This window comes from Hyperolius riggenbachi, chromosome 2 (genome assembly GCF_040937935.1).
Source record: "Hyperolius riggenbachi isolate aHypRig1 chromosome 2, aHypRig1.pri, whole genome shotgun sequence".
NCBI lineage: Eukaryota > Metazoa > Chordata > Amphibia > Anura > Hyperoliidae > Hyperolius > Hyperolius riggenbachi.
Window position 1 is genome coordinate 215,186,868 of NC_090647.1, and position 26,130 is coordinate 215,212,997.

At 44.2% G+C, this 26,130-nt stretch overlaps 1 protein-coding gene across 1 annotated transcript in view; it reads left to right on the top strand.

Annotated features, from left to right (window-relative positions):
* The window catches only part of LOC137546097 (serine/threonine-protein phosphatase 2A regulatory subunit B'' subunit beta-like), a 145,889-nt gene that overhangs the window by 111,355 nt on the left and 8,404 nt on the right, over positions 1 to 26,130 (top strand). The window contains 9 exon segments of the mRNA XM_068268106.1: positions 3,781 to 3,883; positions 4,127 to 4,201; positions 5,503 to 5,589; positions 8,395 to 8,548; positions 10,083 to 10,131; positions 12,572 to 12,661; positions 13,729 to 13,904; positions 13,999 to 14,117; positions 15,576 to 15,679. Coding sequence (XP_068124207.1) covers positions 3,781 to 3,883; positions 4,127 to 4,201; positions 5,503 to 5,589; positions 8,395 to 8,548; positions 10,083 to 10,131; positions 12,572 to 12,661; positions 13,729 to 13,904; positions 13,999 to 14,117; positions 15,576 to 15,679 — 957 coding nt within the window.

The window sequence follows — 26,130 nt, forward strand, 5'->3', positions numbered from 1 at the left end:
GGGTAATTAGTGGGTGTTTGGAGGAGAGAAGAGATGTAAACACTGCACTTGGGAGGTGATCTGATGTCGGATCTGCGGGCGATCTATTGGTGTGGGTGGGTGATCAGATTTCCTGTAAGGGGCAGGTTAGGGGCTGATTGATGGGTGGCAGTGACAGGGGGTGATTGATGGGTGGCAGTGACAGGGGGTGATTGATGAGTGATCAGTGGTTTATTACAGGGAAGGACAGATGTAAATAATGCCCTGGCGAATTGATAAGGGGGGGTCTGAGGGCAATCTGAGCGTGTAGGCGGGTGATTGGGTGCCCGTAAAGGGGCAGATTAGGGTCTGATTTGATGGGTAACAGTGACAGGTGGTGATAGGGGGTGATTGATGGGTAATTAGTGGGTGTTTAGAGGAGACAATAGATGTAAACACTGCGCTTGGGTGGTGATCTGATGTCGGATCTGCGGGCGATCTATTGGTGTGGGTGGGTGATCAGATTGCCCGGAGGGGCAGGTTAGGGGCTGATTGATGGGTGGCAGTGACGGGGTGATTGATGGGTGGCAGTGACAGGGGGTGATTGATGGGTGATTGACAGGTGATTGACAGGTGATCAGTGGGTTATTACAGGGAAGGACAGATGTAAATAATGCCCTGGCGAATTGATAAGGGGGGGTCTGAGGGCAATCTGAGCATGTAGGCGGTGATTGGGTGCCCGCAAGGGGCAGATTAGGGTCTGATCTGATGGGTAACAGTGACAGGTGGTGATAGGGGGTGATTGATGGGTAATTAGTGGGTGTTTAGAGGAGAGAATAGATGTAAACACTGCGCTTGGGTGGTGATCTGATGTCGGATCTGCAGGCGATCTATCGGTGTGGGTGATCAGATTGCCCGCAAGGGGCAGGTTAGGGGCTGATTGATGGGTGGCAGTGACAGGGGGTGATTGATGGATTGATGGGTGATTGACAGGTGATCAGGGGGGATAGATGCATACAGTACACAGGGGGGGGGGGGTCTGGGGAGAATCTGAGGGGTGGGGGGGTGATCAGGAGGGGGCAGGGGGGGGGGTAAAAAAAATATAGCGTTGACAGATAGTGACAGGGAGTGATTGATGGGTGATTAGGGGGGTGATTGGGTGTAAACATGGGTCTGGGGGGTGGGCAGGGGGGGGGGGGTCTGAGGGGTGCGGTGGGCGATCAGGGGGCAGGGGGGGGGGGGAATCAGTGTGCTTGGTGCAGACTAGGGTGGCTGCAGCCTGCCCTGGTGGTCCCTTGGACACTGGGACCACCAGGGCAGGAGGCAGCCGGTATAATACACTTTGTAAACAATACAAAGTGTATTATACACTTTGTATGCGGCGATCGTCGGGTTAACATCCCGCCGGCGCTTCCGTATGGCCGGCGGGATGTTGCGGCGGGTGAGCGGAGACAGGCGCCGGTGGAGGATCGCGTCACGGATGACGCGATCGCTCCACCCATGCCCCTACAAGGACCGCCGCCATTTGTCTATACGGCGGTCCTTGCGGGGTCCACTTCCCGGCCGCCATTTGTCAATACAGCGGTCGGGAAGTGGTTAAGGAAGTCCACATCTGGACTCCATAGTTTTTGTTTGATCTACCCAAGGAAAAAAATGCATATATAGGAGTAAGGGCTGCACACATTTATCATGCATTGGCCATACACAATGCAATGATTTGAAGATTCAATCAAAATTGATTGCGTGTTCAGAATTGAATAGTCAGAACTGTACTTACTGTATTTTTTAGACCGTAAGATGCCTTTCTCCCCCCCCCCCCCCCCCCCCCCCCCCCCAAAAAAAAATTTGAGGGTAAAAAAAAATCTTATTGTCTGAAGGTGGTAAAAATAGTGCAGAGGTGTGTAGGGAGTCACTTGCCCATCCAGCACCGCGCTCTCTCCCGTTTTTCCCCGTGTCCCTCTTCTCCTGCATCACGGCCGTCCCATCTTCTCCTCGGCATCCGTCTTCTGGCTTTGCTGTACAGCTGCCACCTGCTGCTGTACAGCTCCAGGTCCCCTGCTCGCGTCCGCATGACCTGCAATGCAACCTTGGTCCAGTGGCGCTGAGGATACGCTAGACGTCACGCGTGACCCTGTGCACGTTCGCCGCTCGTTTACCAGCAGCTGCCGGACCAAGGCTGCATTGCGTAGGCCAAACAGACACAGGGTAATTTTTTTCCTGATTTTTCTCCCCAAAACTGTCTTATGGTCTGAAAAATTCCAGTTTTTTAAATTTTTTGAGAAATTATCAATCAAAATATTGCTAAATATCCATGATTACAACCTTTGCATTCACATTAATCATTGATAGGATTATGTTATAGAATGAATATGTCATACAATCTTAAATCCTTGGCTCCACTCCAGTACTGAGAGAGAAATGCTTGCTTCTGGTTCAGTTAGAACAAATGCAGGGGCGCCTCTAGCCATTTTGTCACTCCAGGCGAGAAAACCTGTGGCGCCCCCGCCCCCATGGCACTACCCCACACCATGAAAATAATCTTAATGCGGCAGCGTTTCACCCAGGAAATAACCATAATGTGGCAATGTTTCACCAGAAAATAATTGTAATGCGGCAGCGTTTCACCAGAAATTACTTATTACGGCAGCATTTCACCAGAAAATACATGTAAGGATGAAGTCACACGTGGGGACATATGGAGGTACAGGGGGACAGAAGGAGGCACGAGGGTCGGAATAAGTCACAAAGGAGGACAGAATGAGGCACAATGGGGGACAAAAGGAGGCACAATTGGGGCAGAATAAGATACAAAGGACAGATAAGGCACAGGAGGACAGGAGGAGGTACACAGAGGAGCAGAAAGAGGTAGAGAGGGACAGAAGAAGGCATGAGGGCCAGAAGAGGCACAAAAGAGGACAGGAGGCACATGGGGGACAGAAGAAGGCACAAAGTGGGGAGAAGGAGACACAAAGTGGGAAGGAAGCGACACAATTGGGCAGATTGAGGCACAAAGGGGACAAAATGAGGCACAGGAGGACTGAAGGTGGCACACAGGGGACCGAAGGAGCCACAATGGGGACAGACAAAAGCCCAAATGGGGGCAGAAGGAAGCACAGGGAGACAATAGAAGGCACAAAGGGGGACAGAAAGAGACACAAAAGGGGGACAGAAGATGGCAGAGGGGGATGTAAGGAGGCACAGGGAGACAGAAGAAGCCAGAGGGGGACAGAAGCCGGGACAGAGGAAGGCGCAGGGGACAGAAGTGGCACATGGGGACTGAAGAGACAAAGGGAGGCACAGGAGGACAGAAGGAGGCAGAGTGGGATCTGAAGAGGAAATGGGGCAGAGGTAGCACCGGGGACAAATAAAGGCAAAGGGCACATAAGGAGGCACATAGGGACAGAAGTAGCACAAAGGGAGACAGGACAGACGGGGTCAGACATGTCACAAGGGACTGACGGAGGCACAAGTAGACAGGAGGCACAAAAGGAACAGAAGGAACCACAAAGAAGAAAGAAGCACAGAGGTGGCAGCTGCCTGCAACTTGCACTAACTGGATGCAGCAGAAGCAAGTAATAGAACACTCACAGGGCGGGGCTTATACCAGGGTGCGGCTTTGGAGGCGGGGCTTAATCAGCAACATGGCGCCCCCAGGACCAATGGCACTCCAGGCAATGGCCTGTACTGCCTATGCCTAGAGGCGCCCCTGAATGGCTTGGTTGATTATGAATAATAATTTAGAATAAAACATATTGGAATGAAAAGCACAAAACTGTACCAGTCACATTTCCTTTGACTGATTGTGGTATTGGCTTTCTCTAGGGTTTTACAGACTTGCCATGAAGATGCTGCAAAGTTCATGCAGCTTTTAGCTAAGCCTGGCTGCAGCTACTTGGAACAAGAAGACTTCATTTCATTTTTACAAGTAAGCATCACATTTCATAGCTGTGTTTTGTGGATTGCAGCTGGTATCAGTAAAGTCTTCGCTTACCCATACTGTTCAGAGTAGTGTAAATTTAGCCTTGTTGGAATTTTGTAAGCCGTAAGTCAAGTGTTCCTCCATTATTCCAGCACATAAAAATTAAAGTGAAAATAAGAAAGTGTAACTTTGGAATGCGTGTTATGTAAGACGTGCTTTTAGAACAGATGTATTTTTGTTTTTCTACAGGATGTGGTGAATACTCATCCACATTTAACATTTTTACGCGAGGCCTCAGAATTTCATTCCCGCTACATAACTACGGTAATTATTTCTTCGGTGCCTATTCTGTTTCCTTTGCTCTAGTTCTAGATTCCCGCTCTGCTTCTTCAGTGCAGACCCAGCATGAAACTAAAGCGGACCTGAACCCACAACATCATCTCTGCTCTAAAAAGATTTGTAACACCAAAATAACCTTTAAATAAAAAAAACAAAAATCAATTACCTTCAAGTAAAGCTTAGTAACCCACTTTATTAATTTAATTGTAGGTCTGAAATTGGATATTTCCAACATGTGTGAGGAAGACAGAAACTGCTGCTACACCGAATTAAAAGAATTTATTTTTGTGGTTACCATTTTGTAGAAACAAGGCACAGTTCTGTCTATTCTTCCACTGCAGAAATGTATTTATTGTAGATGGATTTCTCATAACGTTTGATGAGGTAAATGCAGTCACAAAACAGTCTGCCTGAAAGCAAACCTGAAGTGAGAAGTATATGGAGGCTGCCATATTTATTTCCTTTTAAACAACACCAAGTGCCTGGCAGCCTGCTGATCTATTTGGCTGCAGTAGTGTTTGAATCGCACCAGACACAAGCATGCAGCTAATCTTGTCAGATCTGACAAAATGTCAAACACCTGATCTGCTGCATGCTTGTTCAGGGTCTATGGCTAAAGGTATTAGAGAAAGATGATCAGCAGGATAGTCAGGCAAATGGTATTGCTTAAAAGGAAATCCTTATGATATCCTCCATATCCCTCTTGCTCCACATGTCCTTTAAAGAGGGGCAAACTTGTGGAATTCAACACTACTTTTGCGGCGTTCCCCTAGGTACTCTACACCTATTAAATTTAGTCATATAAAATATGTCCCAGATATATACTTCAACAATAGCGCACATACAGTGCTAAGTGCAAATATACAATAATTACAAGTGTATAGAATTGCCTGCTTCTCCAAATCCCAACCAGGTTTTGGCCTTGCGCTGTTGTCAGGGCACATTCCACTTTATGTGCACTATTGTTGAAGGCTTGCTTATGCACCAAGGTCCTGTTTGCTAGGACCTACAATGTGAGCTCTAGTTACTGGAACTGGTTTAAATAAATTGGATTTTATTTTGTGGATATGAGATTTGATCCTTTGTATTTGCTTAGTGGTGTCGCCACCTGTCAGTATATTGAGCAATGGTTGGCCACAGGTCTCAGAACGATAGCAGATATCTCTTAGCGCTATGTTGCTAACAACCTTTTGGAGAAAGGAACCTCTGGCAGCTTGACTTCTTCTGCTTAGTGTGAAGCCCTTGTATCTTGTATCAATAAAGTGTTCTATTTTCTCCCCTAACAGGTTGTTCAAAGGATATTTTACAATGTAAACAGATCATGGTCTGGTCGCATAACATATGCAGAACTCAGGAAGAGTAATTTTCTGCAGGTAAGTCTATGCTCTGAGCATTGGGGGCTGGCTTTTCTTTGTACTTTTTACAACTTGCTTAGTCTTGTTTATAGCCCACCACACACCATCAGAAGGGCTTTAATTTAGTGAAAGACTATATAATTTCTGACTGATCAATAGCTCACCACCTAATACTCCATCAGATGTCAGCAAGTATCTGATAGGTTGATATTCTTGACTGCTACCAGCGCTAGCTTTGCATTGTGTGATGCACAAAAAGCTTGGACATTTCCTAGTTTTTAATTTATTTTTTTTTATTGAATTTAATGTTTTTTATTAAATCTAAGGTCTAAAATAATCTACCAGTGTATTTCAATAAATTATATTATTTAAAAGTTAATTTATTTCAGTACAGTAATTCACTTTAAAGCGGTTTAACACCCAGCATTACAACTTGCTTTAAAAGATTGCTTACAGCTTACAAACTATTATGCCAGATTTTTTTAAGCAGAAATTCACTGAATGGGTTAAACATGACATTTAGTGTTGGATTTAACTAGGAATCCGCATCAGTTCTTATCTTTTAGTTACAAATGTATCTTTATTTGTAATACAAATAGACCTTTGAAAAGCCTGCCGGGGAAGCCCTCTTTGTTCTCTCAGAGCAGTGTTTGTTTGTTACATTGTAGATAGATACATTTGTAACTAAACAAGCAAGCACAAGGAGCATTTCTAGCTAAATGCAGCACTAAAATGTCATGTTTAATCCATTCAGTGAATTTCTGCTAAAAAAAAAATCTTGCATAATAGTTTATAAGCTGTAAGCAATCTTTTAAAGCAAAGTTGAAATGCTGGGTGTTAGACCACTTTAAGTTGTGAAACTTTGTTATATAGAATCATTGCACATAGTGATATATTTCAAACATTTTACTTCTTTTGCTGATTATGGCTTATAGTTGATGAAAACCCAACATTTAGTATCTCAGAAAATTAGAATATTGGAAAAAGTGTCACATTTCGCTCAGCTAATTAAACCAAAATGCCTACAAAGGTGTCTTGAGCCGTTTAAATGGTCACTCAACCCGGTTGAGTAGCCTGCACAATCACAAGGAAGACTACGGTCTTGACCAGGGCTGGGGAACCTATGGCTCGGGAGCCAGATATTGCTCTTTTGATGGCTACATCTGGCTCACAAACAAATCAGAAGGGGTTGTTTCACTAAGCTATACTGCTCAAGCAGTGCAGCTTAGAATGGCAGCGCAAGTAAAATTTACAGATGTAGCGTGCACTACTAACTTACTCACGCTCCCCCCAAAACGAACAGCTGCTTCAATTGTCCCACTCTGGACCCTGTCAGGTCCAGTGACTTTGTAGGATGAGATCCCCGCACTTTGATTGGCCCAATAGGCTGCCTGTCACTTGACAGGCAGCCTATTGGGCCAGAGTGTGGGGATCTCATCCTACAAAGTGAATCAACCCCCTTGTCAGCTAGCTAATTGTACAAGCTGTTAGTTGTTATTTCTCCTGTCTGGCTCTCTGTGAAATTGCTGATGTTGCTGAAACCAAGAGAAGCTGAAGACGTGTCTGACACCTCCACCCCCCAGCGGATCAACTGTAAAAAACATCACCATGGCAACAGGGACAGCCCTCTGCTGCACATGCACATTGTCCCAGTTTGAAACATATTGTATGGCTCTCACAGAAATACATATTAAAATATGTGGCGTTTTTGGCTCTCTCAGCCAAAAAGGTTCCTGACCCCTGGTCTTGACCGTTGTCCAGGAGACAGTCATTGACAACTTCCAAAAGGTTGTTGCTAAAAACGCTGGCTGTTCAGAGTGCTGCAACCAAGCATATGAATGGAAAGTGGAGTGGAATGAAAAATGTGGCAGAAAAAGGTTCACAAGCAATATGGATAACCACAGTCTTAAAACACAATCCATTCAAAGATTCACAAGGAGTGGACTGCGGTTGCTTGTCAATGCTTCAAGATCCAACGTATCTGGGACATGGCTCGTGAACCAAAGACCAACATCTGAAAGTGTTTTATCTGACGAAGGTGAAAATAGACTGAACTGTTTTCAGAGGAACACAAAATAATCCAAGTTGCTTAAGGTCCAGTGTGAACTTTCCATGGTTAGTGAAAATTTGAGGCCATGTTATTTGGCCCATTGTGTTTTAAGTCCAAAGTCAGCACCGCATTCTACCAGGACATTTTTAAAGCACTTCATGCTTTCTTCTGTTGACAGCTTTATGGAGATGGGCACCTGCCCACACAGCCAAGAGTACCAATACCAAAAGAAAAATGAGACAAAAGACCAAAAGTGGAAGACTGGCTGAAGTTCATGAAAGCATCCTGGGGTTTCATATCCATTCAGCATTGCAACAGGTGATCACATCTGTGCTATGCTGCATTGGTGCTGTGATTAGTGCAAAAGGAGCCTCAACCAAGTATAACATTTATGCAAGGACATACTTTTCAGTAGGCTAACACTTTTGTATTGAACATCTTTGGGGGTTTTTTGGCTTTATGTAATCTATTTTCTGAAATACTGAATTTTGGGTTTTTCATTACCAGTAGGCCATAATCGGCAAAATGAATAGAAATAAACAATCGAAGTGTGTGTCTTGTAACTCTTAGCGGAGTATCAGAGCTGATTTTCTGTTACAGTGCACTATTTCGTTTCAGCGGTATAGTGGAAAAATGTGCCCTCTTTCTGTAGTTATGTATTTGGTTGTTTATTCTGGCTGTCAACTGAGATCACAAATTATACTTGACTAGATGTTAGCGGATACCTTAGCAAAGCCTCTAGTTCCCTCTTAATTCTTCTTTCTTTCTAATAGCATGTCGCCTTGCTGGAGGAAGAAGACATCAACCAGTCAACTGATTATTTTTCATATGAACATTTCTATGTCATCTACTGTAAATTTTGGGAGCTGGATACAGATCACGATTTGTACATTGATGAGCAGGACCTTTCCAAGCATAATGACCATGGTAGTATAGACTTTATTTTACTTTTTAGTACAGTGTGTAAATCTCTCCAAGTCCTTGCTTTGCAAAGTATTAGGAAGTAAGTTCACCTTTAAAGCCTGGTTCTAATAGTCCTCAGTTTCTTAAGATGCTTGTTTATCAGTGTGGGCAGAGCAAGAGCTGCCAGATTCCCACATTCATATTCCAGCGGACAGTAGAGGAGTCTGCTTGGTGTCTGTTAGTAACAACAGTTCTTCTTTAGTAGCACATCTTGATAAATAGAGCAGTATTGTTGCTGTCGGTGACACTCCCTTCCTGGCACCCCAACCACAAGGCAGCAACAGGTCCAGAATAATGCAGAATCTATTATGCCCATTCAGGGTAGCTGCAGAGAAGTAGCAATTATCTTCTATTTTTTTGCTATTTTATAAGGTAAAGTATTTTAAAGTGGACCTGAACTATTGCACAGGACAGAAGGAAAACAGAAATGCACCCTGTATGTATTTAGTTTTAGCTAAGTTTTAGTTTTAGTTTTAACAGTTTAGCCCATGTAATCCCCCCCTTATTTGTGTCTAATTACTAGTTGTAATTTGATCCTCCCCTGTGTCGCATGACTGCCTATGGCAGATAAGCAGATTAACCCATTTGAAAGCACAGGCTGTAAACCATGTGTCTGCTACCATGAATCAGGAAGTAGAAACTGCAGATTTATTTTAGGATTTGTATCAGCTGTAACAAAGAAATGTTCTTTGTTTAACCACTTGCCGACCGCACGCTTATACCGTGCGTCGGCAAAGTGGCAGCTGCAGGACCAGCGACGCAGTACTGCGTCGCCAGCTGCAGGCTGATTAATCAGGAAGCAGCCGCTCGCGCGAGCGGCTGCTTCCTGTCAAATCACGGCGGGGGGCTCCGTGAATAGCCTGCGGGCCGCCGATGGCGGCTCGCAGGCTAAATGTAAACACAAGCGGAAATAATCCGCTTTGTTTACATTGTACGGCGCTGCTGCGCAGCAGCGCCGTAAGGCAGATCGGCGATCCCCGGCCAATCAGCGGCCGGGGATCGCCGCCATGTGACAGGGGACGTCCTGTCACAGGCTGCACAGGACGGATAGCGTCCTGTGCAGCCCCGATCACCGGGGGGACAGGTAGGAGAGGGAGGGGGAGAATGTCGCCGCGGAGGGGGGCTTTGAGGTGCCCCCCCCCCCCCCCGCCAGCCACACGCAGGCAGGAGCGATCAGACCCCCCCAGCACATCATCCCCCTAGTGGGGAAAAAAGGGGGGTGATCTGATCTCTCTGCCTGCACCCTGATCTGTGCTGGGGGCTGTAGAGCCCACCCAGCACAGATCACATAATACAATGCTGGTCCTTAAGGGGGGGGGGTAAAGGGTGGGTCCTCAAGTGGTTAAAGGTTATTGTCCTATTGTGTATCTTTTAGAGCAGAGGGGAAGTTCTGAGTTCAGGTCCACGTTAAACTTACAAAAGGCAATTATAAAAAAGATAGTTCAGTCTTATGTATAGTTACATACTGTTGCTAATTTTTAATTTTCCTTACCTACAGCTGTATCAAGTAGAATTATTGAAAGGATATTCTCAGGAGCAGTGACACGGTAAGCATTGTGGTCTAAAGAGCATCCATATTTTTCTAACTTGGTTACTAGAAACTTACAGTTGTAAAATTCCCAGTAGACTGTATTATTTATAGCGGTATTGGATTGGTGTAATAGTAACAAATGGTAAGACTGCATACGATGCGGCTTATCTTTTCTTGATGCTAATGTGGCTGTTGCTGAGCCTTAGTAGGTCTTCTGAGGTCTGAGAACATGCAGACCCATAGACCTGACTGTATGACTTGTACTCCCAATTAATGTCACTTCTGTTCGTGGGCCCTGCATGGGTGCAGAGAACAGTCTTTGAAGAGGCCAGAGTGGATGTGGTTTTGAACCAGGAAAGAGTCAAATTCAGAGAACTGCTTAAAGGGAACCTGAACTGAGTAAAATTTAAAATGCACATGATGTACCTGCAAATGAATATTACATACTTCCCTCGCCGTCAGTTCCTCTCTGCTCACCATTTTCTTCTAACAATGATTCCTTCCCGTTCTGACAAGATTTTTGCCAGAAATGAAATACATCAGTTGCTGTCAGTTATAGCTTAAAGGACAACTGGTGTGCAAGGTAATGTACATGTTTCCTTATGGCTCAAGTAGGCGAAGTTACAACAGAATGCTGACCTGGAAGCTGATACAGGGTTCTTGCCATTTTTAAAATGGAGGACAGAGAATTCCATTGATCACAGTGGACCAAAAAGGATGCAGGAAAGGAGTAAGAGATTGAGGCATAGACTACATGGGTGGTAAGTATGACCTGTGTATGCTTTGTTTTGACTTTCAATTTTCAGTTCAGGTTTGCTTTAAGTTCAGTGAGTGACTGCTGCCAGTAAGATTTTATGGTGGGTGGGCTTGCTTTCAGTGTAGGAAATGGAGGGTAATTCCATCTCATTACTATCGCTGTTTTCTAAGACTTATTGTATATCTACTATTGATATGTTTGAAACCAATATAAGGCTGATTTATCCCTTCCAGGCAGACTTTTTTTTTTTTTTTTAAAGACCATAGTTTTACCTTCCCCCAATCATATACATTTGAATAATATATGTAAAATACTTGCAACCAGCTACTGTAGTTTTGTTTTATCAGTGGGGAATCCCACCTCTGCTCTGCAAATAATGGACTCTCAGACACCCCTTTACAGATTGGAAACCTGCGGCCCCCGCTGAATGAACCACCCCACAATTTAGTACAGTACTTCCCCCCCCCCCCCCCCCCCCCCCCCAGTATTTCTCGTTTTTGGTATTACACATAAATTATTCTATTTAAAGGGGAACTCCAGTGAAAGTAATGTAGTAAAATAAAAAAAAAATGCTTCATTTTTACAATAGTTATGTATAAATGATTTAGTCAGTGTTTGCCCATTGTAAAAAAATTTCTCTACTTGATTTACATTCTGACATTTATCACACGGTGACATTTTTACTGCTGGCAAGTGATGTCAGTGGAAGGAGATGCTGCTTGCTTATTTGGCAGTTGGAAACAGCTGTTATTTCCCACAATGCAACAAGGCACCCACAGTGTGATGTCAGAACCATGGGCCTGACATCACACTGTGGGAGGGGTTTCCCCACAATATTAGCCATACAGCGCCCCCTGATGATCCGTTTGAGGAAAGGAAAAGATTTCTCATGGGAAAGGGGGTATCAGCTACTGATTGGGATGAAGTTCAATTCTTGGTTACGGTTTCTCTTAAAGTGCTGGTACAATTTTCATCTACCAGAACCACCCCTTGTAACTGAACCCAACAGGATGGGTTTGAGTGGCAGCTCAGCCACACAGCCATCTTATGTTCTGATTTAGAGGGTTGGTAAATGGTTTTCCTGTAAGGCCCCATTGACACTTGAGCGGGAATCGCGCGATTCCTGCTCAGCGCAAAACGCTAGCGGTTTTTAAAAATGGCTAGCCCATGTAAGCCTATGGCAGTGTTCTCACTGCCGCGTTTGCGGTTAGCGTTAACCGCAAACGCGTAACGTGCAGAGTAGCGATCGCGATTAGCATGCATAGCACTGCTAATCGCGATCGCTCCCAAAACGCTGCAGTGTCTAGTGATTTTTCCGCGTTGATCGCGGAAAAATCACTCCCGCACAATGCTAGCGGTAATCGCCGGCGTTTTGCGGTTTTAGTTGTGAATGGGGGCTCAAGTGTCTAACCACATCCTAGGAGCGATCTGTCAGAATGCACAGATCAGCTCCTAGTGTGAAAGAGCCCATAGAGATACATTATGTGCGATTTTGCAAAGTGTGACCCCTTGCCTTTAGCCTTTTAAAGTGTGAACTTAGCCTAAGAGATGTGAGCACTACTGAGGTAGGAAGGTCATGGTCTTTATAAAAAAATATACCTGTAGAGGAGCTTTAAATTGTCTTTTGTTTGTGAATTGCAATAAGTGGTGCTGAATTATTTTCTCTTGTTGAATGTTCTTTTCCTTATTTTTCTGACAGAAGCCGAAAGGCACTAAGAGAGGGAAAGATAAGCTATGCCGACTTTGTATGGTTCCTTTTGTCTGAAGAAGACAAGAAAACACAGACAAGGTGATTTCTCTTTAAGATTCCAGAATTGTTGGCACATCCACATACCTTTTGCTAGCTACCAGTGCACATGTGCCACTATTAATCAAACCTAGAAACCCTTTTTCCTAGAAGCCATAAATTAGTCCAGCAGATTCAGCTCTTATAATTGGAAAAGAGTCGAGCTTTTTCAGAAGTTCTCCTGGGTCGCGGCTTGGCTTCCGATTGGAGGAAGCTAGCAGAGGCGGGGAGCGACGGGGGGGAGCCTGTCATGGAGGTGGCAATGCGGAGGAGGCTAATTGGCAAGCCTCAGGTAAACAGACTGCTAGCAACAAACAGATTGTCGCAAGCCTGACGATAGTTTGAGGGGGCCACAGCAGACCCCGGGAGGACTAGCGGCTGCAATAGACAGACACAGAGGCATGTATTAAAGGTCTACTGTAGGGGTGAAAAAAAAAAGTTGAACTTACACGTGGCTTCTAATCTGCAAAAAGTCAGAAAACCATTGAGCCTGCTTGGCTGTGTCCTTGCTCCCGCTGACGTCACCAGGAGTGTATAGCGCAGGCCCAGTAGGTTCTGCACAGTACGCTAATGGTGACATCACCGGTAGTGAGGAGAAGGCCGCGCAGGCACAGTGGTTTTCTGACTTTAAAGTCGAAATTCCAGAAGTGAACCGGAGGCGGGGACCGGAGGATCGGTTGAGTGGCTGCGCAGGCACAGGATGTCTGCGGGGCACAATTAGAATCCCTGGGTAAGTTCAACTCCTCCCCCACCCCCCTACAGTTGTCCTATAAATATTTAGCCTCGGGTTCTCTTTAAGTCTCACTCTGTAACCACACTCTGATTTTCTGTCATAGAGGCTACACTGCCTTGTCTGTATACTTAAATGAACTTCTGCCTGTTTATGTCCACATTTCTGATCTCTGTGAGGCCAGCTGCTAAGTGTACATGTAGTGGAGACTTACCTATCTATTTTTATAGCTGTAAATTCCCAGCACTGTACAACACTATTAAGATTAAAATGAAGGTGATTTTGTGTAGTGTTCTGCTCATAATTGTCTAACATGTTTTGATGGCTTGTTCTGTTTCAGCATCGAGTACTGGTTTCGCTGCATGGACCTGGATGGAGATGGTGTGCTGTCAATGTATGAGCTGGAGTACTTTTATGAAGAACAATGCCAGAAAATGGAATGCATGGCTATTGAACCCTTATCTTTTGAGGATTGTTTGTGTCAGATGTTGGATCTTGTCAAACCCCAGAGTGAAGGTATGACTTATATCCTACTGAAATCTAAAGTAGTTATCATGAGGTTATTTAGGAGGATATATTTTTATCTTAATCTTCATCTTCTTTTTAACAGGCAAAATTACCCTCCATGACTTGAAAAAATGCAAGCAAGCAAATCTGTTCTTTGACACATTTATCAATCTAGACAAATATCTAGACCATGAGCAGAAAGAGCCGTTCTCTACTTTACGGGTAGGTGATGAGCGACATTAAACCTTTATATGTACAATATGCTGCCAAAGTCTGAAGCTATGTACTCACCTTGCCATGCAGGGAGATGGATCCAGCGGCGTCCCCCTGACTATGAGCGCTCCTCCGATTGCGGGTATGCACAACGTCATGCAACGTTACACAACGGGCAAGGATTCAAGCAAGACTTCTAGCAATGGCAGTGCTATGCGCGGTAGTCATCGGATCTTCAAGATCCACTCCGCCATGACGGTCGTTATCGGCGCACAATGCTAAGCGATGTTCGCATGATTGTGCTCCTGTACCCACGTCGGGAGATTGCGTAATCAACCGCTTGTCGCTCGAATAATCGCTGGTTGTCTGGAAAAAGACATGAAAATTGCTGGAAAGTGAGAATGTTTCCAGAAATACCATTAATAGTTTTTATTAATGAAAAAACTTCTGTACAGAACAGCTGACAGAAAAACAGTAACAGAAAGTAAATCGTATTTGAAGTGACCAGACTTTGCTGTGAACACAGCAACAGTTCTTAGGTACATGGCATGTATTTTCTAAAGTACTGCATGGTAGGATATGACAGCATTCTGAGAAACCTGGAACCAAAGAAATATCATGATTAATAAAATGTAGCATACTCTGTAATTAAATGGTGAATAGTAGGACGGAGAATGGTGTCCTAGAACATCATTAGATGTCCGAAATAGTTAATCTTTATTGTTAATCCATAAAAAGCCTATCAAAAAGGCTGAGAATGAATACCATAACATGCAATCTACAGGACTCCCTGTAGGAGGGATACAGAAGCTAACACAAGACTAAAACTGTCCACTGAGATTTTGATAGTAATAAATTTACCCTGTCCGAGGATGGTAAAGAGAAAATATTTGTGTAAGATCAGTTGACCGCCTAGGAAACATTCATTGGAAAACAAACCAGATATGTATCATAAGAGGTGGCACCCAGAAACAATGTACTATAAGGGTCCACTAATAAAACTAGAAAAATGTGTCATACAGACTGATTAAATCCTGTGAAAGTTGTCTGACACCCCCAGGGGGAATAAAAGTAACGCACAAGCTGCCACTTTTGTCATCTGAAAACTTTGGGTGTCTTCCTTGCTTCTGTTTCTGCCATTTATCTCACAATGGCTCAGGGGTGTGGAGATCAAGGGTGTTGGTGGGTCACACTATTCTTCATTTATTGATGCTGGTATTTCCTCAACATTTTCTTTGCGTATTTTGGGTCGCTGACACTCTGCAAAATGAAGCATGACCATTTTCTTTCTGGCACATTTGTTGATCAGTAAAAACATTCTTGGCATTATTTTTAAAAGCATTCCCAGCATAATTTTACAAGTGGCTTTTGCACAGTAATGTATATATGTGTGTGTGTGCATAATGCGTGTATGTTAGTTATAGACTGCATCTAAGTGATCTGTCACGCAATGTCTTCATCTTGTAGGTTGAAAATGAAGGCCAAGAACTTACTGACTGGGAAAAATATGCTGCTGAAGAGTATGCAGTGTTAGTTGCAGAAGAGGCTGCTACAGAGCAGTGGAATGATGGGTAAGAAAACATGAAACTAAACCTGAAAGCAGAGATAGTAGAGCAAAGAAAGCTGCCAGTTTACAGCAAAGTCGCTGCAACTTCCGTTTTTAAAGGAGTTCTCTTACATGGCGTTATAATAGTCAAAGACCCAATGGGCATTTTCAGTTCACTCAGTGCCTTGAACACTGCTGTGAAGAGAAGAACAGGGCAGGAATAAACACAGGCACACTGCAGGACAATATGAAATGATAGTACAGTATCCTGAAGGGGGGGATTGGAGGCCCCCCGTGGGCTCCTAGTGGCTTTCTGGCGCGGTTCATGGAAGCCGGCTTGTCACCTGACCTGATGAGGGTCATGTGACTTGCCAACTTGCGTGCATGGAGGACACCAGACAGCTGCTAGGAGCCCGTGAAGAGGTATGGGGGCATCAGGCTATACCTACTGGTGCCAGATACTGGGGACTGTGCTGTATTCCTTATTTGATGCTGCACTCAATCATATTACACAGATACCTTCCACAACCACTGCTCTCTGTATATGCAGTATGTTATCCCTCCATCTAGATTAGAGCGCTCTGACAGACTTGTGGTGGCAAAGTACCTGTGCTTCAACTATGCCCAAGGCTGCTTCTGCTCCTACCTCCTTTTCTGATTTTGTCTAGGCAAAGAAAGCAAATGTTTTCCAACTACTTGCAATTTTTTATTTCATTCAGTGTAGTATTGCTAGGTCAGTGATGTTTTCCACTGCTCTCCAACCTTTATAATTAAACCCTGATGGATCTTTTCCCCACAATCCTTCAGGGCAAAGGTGAGACGTAGCTCCTCCCAGGAACAGGAACAGACAGCACTTCCCCTATAAAAAAGTCACATGGTTAGTCCACCCTCAGTGCTGTTTGTTCCTGCGTCCAGGCAGGTCGGCATCTCCCCTCTGGGTGAAGCCTGTGTGCTGGGCTGCAGGTGGATCTCTCTGGGTGGCTGAGACTGTGGTACTGAGGCAGTCTGGCCATGCGCCCCAGGCTGGAGCTTTCCTGGGGTTTGCCTACCTTTCTCTCCCGCTTCCAGGGAAAGCAAGAGTGGAAGGCGTGGGTTCCCCTTGGCGGCCTTGCGGCGGAGTGAGCAGGACGGAGGTAAGCCGGCGGCCATGTGCAGCGTGGAGCGCATTGCGGCCATTAGGACGCTTGGCCGCGTCCGGATGCGTGCTTTCCGGCGGGTATGCCGAAGGTAACAATTTGTAGTGCCAGCTCATTACTCTCTCTGCAGCTTCCGGGCCGCCACTCATCCATTCGCGGCAGGCCAGGTATGTTTCAAGGGGAAGCTGCGCGGGCCTGTAGCACTGTTGCTCAGAGAGAGTTTGTCCTGCGCTGGATGTGTCAGTTGGAAGCATGTCAGACGCTGAGAGGATTGAGAGCAACCAGGCCGCCCAAAAGGTGAGATAATGGTTTCTCTTTCTGGGCTGATTGTGCTATATGTGTGAGCAGAGTTACATGCCTTGTTGTGTTGTTAATTATGCCAATACTAAGGCTTCCGCTAAATCTGCTGCTGCTGCGGCTGCAGATAAGCATAGGCATCCTCCTAATGATAAAACATTCCCTTTGTGCAATTTTATGTGGCCCTATGCAAAGACTCTGTCAGTTGTGCATAGAGAGGGTTATGAGGGAGGAGCCGGGTCACTCTGTTCAGAATACATTGAGATCCTTTAGAGATGTGATTAATGCTTCATTGGAATCAATTAAGTCCTCATTATTGAATGCTAATCCATCCACTTCTCAGGTTGCTGTATCTGGAGTATCTGTGACTGAGGCTGATGTTAGTCAGGCTGAGTTTGCAGCTAGTTCTGAGGATTCAGACGCTAGAGAAATAGAATCTGAATCTGTTTCAAAGTTTAAATTCTGTATTGAGGATATGGAGGCGTTGATTGCTGCCATAAATGACTCTTTTGGAGTTGAGTAAGGATGTGTTAGCTGTTTTGTTTATTCATTATCAGTTATACAAAGCTGAAGGATCCACTTAAAAGGTGGATGTTTGAAAAGGTCTTGGGAGGCTAGTGCGGCTGTGTTTAGGCCGGCTTTTTACCTCTACATGTGTGGCCACAACTTTGTAGCTGTGGATTAATCAGCTCAAAGCTAACATACTGGCTGGTGCACCTGTTTAGCAATTGTTGAGTTCTATTGCTATTCTCATTTAAACTGCTGCATATTTAGCAGATGCTTCTGCTGAAGCAATTAGGTTTACAGCCAGGTCCATTGCTCTAATGTTTCTCTTAGAGCCTTGTGGCTTAAAATATGGGATGGTAATATCTCATCCAAAAACAGGCTGTGTGGTGTCCCTCTTTCAGGTGAATTGTTGTTTGGTCCAGAGCTGGATTCAGCTTGGGAAAGAACATCAAATAAAAATAAAGTTGCTTAAACAGAAGACTGTGGTAATAATTTTTTCGTAAGCCAAGGAGTGATCAAAAGGATGCCTCTAAGGATCAAAGTAAAGGCAGGAGGTGGACTTTTGACAAGTCCAGGAAAGGGGGCTTTAAGTCTAAAGCGCTAGAGACCCAGTCAGAATCCCCATGACTCGTGTCAGGCGGTGGGAGGAAGGCTAAGATACTTTCTCTTAGGTGGGCAAAAGTGGCAAAAAATCAATTTATTCGCCAGACAATAATGTTTGGTTTCCAAATAGTTTGCCCTTCCTCCACCATCAAGATTTGTGATCTCAAAGGCCCTAAGAGATCCCACTCTGGTTCCAGAGATTTTGAGCATATTGCAGAACATGCTAAGACAGAATTATTATTATTATTATTATTATTATTATTATTGATTTATAAAGCGCCAACATATTCCGTGGAGCTGTACAGAGTAATGGAATTCATCCTGTGCCTGATTCTGAACCTAACAAACCTGAGTCGGTTTATGAAAAATTTTCGGATGGAATCAGTAAGGGAGTTACTGTTTCCAGAGGCCTTTATGGCATCTCTGGTTCTAAGAGATGCATATTGGCATGTGCCGATTCACCAAAAAATCACAAAAATTCCTAAGTTTTTCAGTGAGAATAAATGGGATGGTAGAACACTACCAGTTTGTTTGCCTCCTGTTTGGGATCACTTCTGCCCCAAGAATGTTCACAAAAATTCTGGGAGAAGCATTAATTCCGTTAAGGGAACAATCGATTTTAACCATTCCGTATTTAGACGACTTGCTTATTCTAGGAAGTTCAGCAGAACAGCTGAGAAGCCATTTGAATCTGGTATCGGAACATCTCCGATCCCTAGGTTGGATCATCAACCTGGAGAAGTCCTCTCTAATTCCAAGTCAGAGAACTCAGTTTCTTGGCATGCTAGTGGATTCAGTAAAACAGATGATTTTCCTTCCTCCCAAGAGGATTCTGAAGATAAGTTTGGCAGTGAAATCATTACAAGGGGAAGACAAAGTTTCCCTAAGAACGATTTTGTCAGTGTTTGGGTTAATGTCATCCACGATGGTGGCAGTTCCCTGGGCATTAGCGCATATCAGGAAGATACAGAGGTTTCTCCTAGAAAATTGGGACGGTCGTCCACAAACATTAGATTTTAAAGTCAAAATCCCTCAAACTGTGTGTTGTCTCTGCAACAGTGGTTGGAGGAATTCTACCTTGTGAAGGGCAGGCCTTGGAAGGGGCCTGTAGACAACGTAATAACTACGGATGCAAGCGCTTGGGGCTGAGGAGCTCATATAGCTCACAGAGCCTTTCAGGGGAAATGGACAAAATCAGTCTCAAAGGTTATCCAATTGAAAGGAATTAACAGTAGTAAGGCTGGCTTTATTTCAGGTGCAATCGATACTGTTGCAGTCCAATGTTCTGATCCAGTCAAACAACGTTACGGCAGTAGCGTTTATCAAAAAAACAGAGAGGCACGCGATTCCGGTAGTTGTAGGAGGAAGCTGAGGACATCTTGTCTTGGGCAGAAAAGAATGTGTCATCCTTGAGAGCTGTTCATCTCAAGGGAACACTCAATATAGATGCAGACAAACTGAACAGAAGCAGGATTCTGTCATCAGAATGGTCTCTAAACAAGGAGGTGTTTTCGCAGACATCATAAAACGATGGGGAACACAGTCAATCGATCTGTTTGCAACAGAAGACAATACCCAGATTCAGACTTTTTTCTCTCTCAATCCAAGAGATCAAAGCCGGGGCGGTGAATGCATTCATTCAAGAGTAGAACTTTCCACTTCTGTATGCATTTCCTCCTCTCAATTTGATTCCGGCGGTCATCAGCAAATGGAGAGGTTGTCAAAATTGGATGATTTTGATAGCACCTTGGTGACCGAGAAGGAGTTGGTTTTCAGCTCTCAGGAGGTTAGCATCAGAAGACCCTTGGAGACTTCCTTGCAGGCCGGATCTACTGCTACAAGGGAACCTGTGGCATCCGCATCCAGGCAGATTGAATCTGTTAGTCTGGATCTTAAATTAGCCTTACTCAAAAAGTTTGGAGTATCTGAGAAGGCAGCCTCTACATTGGTTACTAGCTGTAAGGAAGTTACTAGGAGGATCTATCTAAAAATACTGGAAGACTTTCCATCTTTGGTTATCTGGCTCTAAGTTTGATAGCTTGTCAGTCCCAGCAGTCCTGGTTTCTCCAGGACAGTTTGGATAAAAATATTTCTGTGAGTACGCTTAAGGTGCAGATTGCTACCTTATCTGCTTTTTCAGGTATCCCCTTGTCTTCCTCTCCAATACTGAGATTTCGGAAGGCTCTATCTAGGAAACTGCCAGTTTACAAGCCATACGTTTCTCCTTGGGATTTATCGTTAGTATTAGGGGGCTGTCCAAAGGTCCTTTTGAGCCACTAGGGGACAGTTCTTTTAAATTTCTTACATTAAAGACGGTATTTTTAGTAGCCATCACTACAGCCAGAAGGGTTAGTGAGCTACAGGCCTTGTCTATGAAAAGTCCTTATTTTCAGGATAGGTTGGTATTACAGTCGGATCCAAACTTTTGTCCAAAAGTTAGGTCTAGGTTTCACAGGTCGCAGGATATTATTTTGCCTACCTTCTGTGTGAATCCAAGTTGTGGAAAAGAGAGGATTTTTTTCACTCATTAGATGTTAGATGTGTTCTGGAATACTTAAACAGAGCTGCAGATGTCAGGAAGACAGATTCCTTATCTGTTTTATTTCAGGGAAAACTGTAGGTCAGAGAGCTTCTAAATCTACTATAGCTAATTGGATTAGGTTAGCTATTATAGAAGCTTTCAGAGTTATGGGAAGTGAGGCTCCTGCCTCATTTAAAGCTCACTTTTCTAGAGCTAGGGCAGCTTCTTGGGCTAATAATGTAGGGGCTTCGCCTGAGCAAATATGTAAAGCAGCAACGTGGTCAAGCTTTTCTACGTTCATCTGTCATTACCGAATTGATGCAATGTCTGCACACGACCAGGCGGTTGGTAGAAACGTTCTCCAAGCGGTGGTCCCACCCTGAGGTTGTATTACTTGTTAATCGTCTCACCTTTGCCCTGAAGGATTGTGGGGAAAAAGCAGAGTTAGTACCTGCTAACGATGTTTTCAACAATCCTTCAGGGCAACGATCCCACCCGGGTGTTAATTGTCTGTGTCTGATAGTTGCACGGTTATGGGTTAGTGGAATGTTCACCTGTCGGGTACTTGGCTAAACGCACTGAGGGTGGACTAACCATGTGACTTTTTTATAGGGGAAGTGCTGTCTGTTCCTGTTCCTGGGAGGAGCTACGTCTCACCTTTGCCCTGAAGGATTGTTGAAAACATCGTTAGCAGGTACTAACTCTGCTTTTCAACGTTGTTACAACTATGACTTTGCTGTATGCCAGGCTGTTTCCTTAATTTCACAATAATTCTGATTGAAGGTTTTTGCTGTGGAACAAGGTGTGCTTTGCTTCCCACCATGTAGTGAAATAAAATTTGCTCAGTTATCTGATAATTAATAATACATGTTCCAATGATAATACTAATATAAAATGCCCATTACATTTCCATGACAGCAGTTAAAGAGGGTGTCTGTCCTCTAGGGACAGAAAGCATACACACCTAAATTCCTGTGTAAAAATGTTGCATCTTGCCACTTTTTGTGTTTTGTTTCTTTCAGGACAAGAAGTTGCTATAGACCAGTGATGGCCAACCTTGGTATTCCAGATGTGGTGGGACTACAAGTCCCATGAGGCATTGCAATATTCTGACAGCTCTAAGCATATCTTGGGGAGGCAGAGGCATGATGGTATTTGTAGTTTTGTCACAGCTGGAGTGCCAAGGTTAGCCATCACTGCTATAGACCCATATATACATATGAGATATCTTGTTACACTGCCCACCCTGTGTATACTGTACACCTTTTATTAGGCAGATCAAGATTACTGACACAGATGGCCGTGTGTACATTTAGCCTGCGAGCCGCGATCGGAGGCTCGCAGGCTGTTCACTGAGACACCCTCCGTGAACTGACATGGAACAGCCGCTTGTTCGTTTCCATGTAAAACCACAAACGACCAGAGGCGGTCGTTTTGTGGTTAAATAAAAATATGGGGGTTTTTTTAGACACTTCAGTGTCTCTTAAGCTGATCCAAACCAAACATTTTTTTTTTTTAATTAAAAATATTTAGTTGCACCACTGTGACACATACAAAGATAAATAAACACTCCTTCAAACCTATGAGCATTTCAGTGCATGCTTTTCAGTCTTCTCATTTAATAACTAGGGTTATACTGGGGGCAGCCATTAGCAATTCCTCCATTGCTGGACACCACCTACTCCACCAGTTTGCTGGATTTTGTCCGCCAATTTGAAAGGAAGGGAGGGGTTCCTACAATAAATGTAAAATATTTTATATTTGTCATCATGCAACTGAAAAAATTCTGCTATTTATTATTATAATTTAGAAAATAGATTTTATTTCTGAAATTTTATATTTTTAATTTGGGTCCACTTTAACTTGTTGTCGATGACAAGACAAGACAAATAACATTTATATTGCGCTTTTCTCCTTGCGGACTCAAAGCGCCAGAGCAGAGCAGCAGCCACTAGGGAGCGCTCTATTGGCAGTAGCAGTGTAAGGGAGACTTGCCAAAGGTCTCCTACTGAATTAGTGCTGGCTTACTGAACAGAGCCGAGATTCGAACCCTGGTCTCGTGTCAGAGGCAGAGCCCTTAACCATTACACCATCAGCCAACTGCCTGGATGAGTACTCCTAAGTCCAGCTCCAAGTTTTTGATGTCTCCATCTGTATCCCATTTATTTTGTATGGTGTTAGACCATTGGTACGACCAAAATGCATGACTTTACATTTTTCAACATTGAATTTAATCTGCCATTTATGTGCCCATATAGTCATCCTATCCAGATCCTGTTGCAATATGTCCCCATCTTCCTGAGAGTTGATGATTCTGCACTATTTTGTATCATCTGCAAAAATAGCAACATTGCTCACTACTGCATCTACTAGATCATTGATAAATTGAAGAGCACTGGACCCAGTACTTGCCCCTGTGGGACCACACTGCTAACGGTCTCCCATTTTGAATAAGATCAAGTTGACCACAACTCTTTGTGTGCATGGATAGGGAACCGGCTAATGGACAGAAAACAGACTCTTCCCCAGTCCTTGCATCCTCAACTTTTGCACCAGACTTTTGTGGGGAACAGTGTCGAAGGCCTTTGCAAAGTCCAAGTATATCACATCTACAGCATTCCCAATATCCACATTAGCGTTCACTACCTCATAAAAGCTGAGCATGTTAGTCAAACAGGACCTGTCTTTAGTAAACCCATGCTGATGCTGAGAAATAAAGACTATTTTCTACTATGAAGTCATGTATAGTATCTCTTAGTAACCCCTCAAATAGTTTGCATACAACTGATGTTAAGCTTACCGGTCTATAATTTCCCGGATCTGATTTTTTGCCCTTCTTAAATAATGGGGAAATGTGGGCTGTACGCCAATATACCAGAACTCTGCCAGTGGAAAGAGAGTCACAAAAGATAAGATAAAGGGGATTAACGATTAACTGAACTTAATTCCCTTAACCACTTAAGGACCGCCCCCAGCCGATGAGCGGCGGCAAGGGCTGGGCCCAGACGACCGCAATACGCCCATTGGCGGCGGGCGTGGTTATGCGGCGATCACGTCATTCGTGACGTGATCAGCTGTCGGCGACAGGCTCCGCCCCCTCGCGCTGTAACCCACCCGCCGTTCGGAAGCGCCGGCGGGTTACTAGCTGCCCGATCGCCGCTGACAAAGTGTATAATAGGCTTTGTGATGTATACAAAGCCTATTATACAGGCTGCCTCCTGCCCTGGTGGTCCCAGTGTCCGAGGGACCACCAGGGCAGGCTGCAGCCACCCTAGTCTGCACCCAAGCACACTGATCTCCCCCCCCCCCTGCTTCCTGATCGCCCACAGCACCGGTCAGACCCCCCCTGCCCACCCCCCAGACCACTGTTTGCACCCAATCACCCCCCTAATCACCCATCAATCACTCCCTGTCACTATCTGTCAACGCTATTTTTGTTTTTTTATTCCCTAAACTGCCCCTGGGGACTCCATTAGACCCTAATCTGCCCCTTGGGAGAAATATCTCTGTAAATGACAAATTTTTGATTTTTTTTTTTTTTTTACACACAATTGTCCATTTACAGAGATATTTCTCCCACGCAGCATGAGTATGTGTAAAAATACACCACAACACATACTACTTCTCCTGAGTATGGCGGTACCACATGTGTGGCACTTTTTTGCACCCTAAGTGCGCTAAGGGGCCCAAAGTCCAATGAGTACCTTTAGGATTTCACAGGTCATTTTGCAACATTTGGTTTTAAGACTACTCCTCACGGTTTAGGGCCCCTAAAATGCCAGAGCAGTATAGAAACCCCACAAATGACCCCATTTTAGAAAGAAGACACCCAAAGGTATTCCGTTAGGAGTATGGTGAGTTCATAGATTTTATTTTTTGTCACAAGTTAGCGGAAAATGACACTTTGTGGAAAAAAAACAATTAAAATCAATTTCTGCTAACTTAAATATATATGGAATATATTTAATATTGTTGAGAATCATTTTAAAAGCTTGCCATTTCCCTTCAGTGTCCCTGCCTTGTAGTACATTATCCCAGTTCACCAAACTTAGGGCCTGTTCAGACTATCTGCGTATGAAGAATGCGTTTAAAATCAAAGAAACGCAAGTTGAAAAACGCATGCGTTTTTCTTGCGTTCTAATGCGTATTCTATTGCGTTTTGCACACACACGTGACCCAGGGGGAAAAAAAGAATTATGGGAACCGCAGAGGGAAACGGACGCTAAAAACGCAATAGTACGCGTTTTTGATATGCGTCCATAGACTTTCATTGCGTCCGTTTCTATGCGTGACGCACAGAACTGCGTGCAGCAATGCGGATGAGAAACGTATGCGTCTCATACGCATACATGTGAACTAGCCCATTCAAAAGCATTAGGAGCCGTTTCTATGCATTTTTGGTACCCAGACACGTTCCCTGAAAACGTCTAGGAACGCACATAGTCTGAACAGGCCCTTAGTGCCTGCCTGAGTTGATTGAACTTTGCTTTTCTACAATTCATAGTTTTAGTGGTCCCGCTGCCCCGCAGCCTATCAATCACTAGATTAAATGTTATCATGTTTTGATCACTATTTCCCAAATGTTCTTGAACCTGCACATTTGATACATTATCTGGTCTATTTGAAATGATCAAATCCAGTAACCTATTCCCCCTAGTTGGTTTAGTTACCGTTTGAGTCAAGTAATTGTCCTGTAGTGCTGCCAGAAATCTGCTGCTTTTACCCAAATGGGTAGCCTCAATACTCCAGTCAATGTCTGGAAAGTTAGTCACCCATAACTATGACCTCATTTTTACTTGCAGCTTTTTCAATATGCTGTAGTAATTGCAGTTCTGCAGCTTAATGAATATGTGGTGACCTGTAGCATACCCCAATAAACAATTGGCAACAGTTATTTCCACCATGAGTATTTACCCAAACGGACTCCACATCTTCACAATCTTCATCCTTCTCATCGTTCATTACAGCTGTAAAAGAATTCATAACAAAGAGACAAACCCTTCCACCTTTTTTCCCTGCTCTGTCCTTTCTAAACACATTGTATCACTCTAAATTCGCTATCCAGTCATGGCTTTCATCCATCCATGTCTCTGTTATTCCCACAATGTCATAGCCCTCGTCAATCAGAATGAACTCTAGTTCGTCCATTTTATTTGCAAGGCTCTTTGCATTGGTTACCATGGACTTTATATTTTTACCACATTTTCCAATTTTGGTTACATGAAATGGGCTACCTCCTTACTCTTTACACTGCCCCCACCCCTCTGTCCACGCCGTAATGTTAGGCTACCTCTGTCTTTTTACCTTATCTTGTCCACCTATTGACTTTACCCTTCCTCCTCCCTCCCCTCAGATCCTAGTTTAAAATCTCCAACTGTTTAGCCATCTTCTCCCCCCAATGCAGCTGCACCC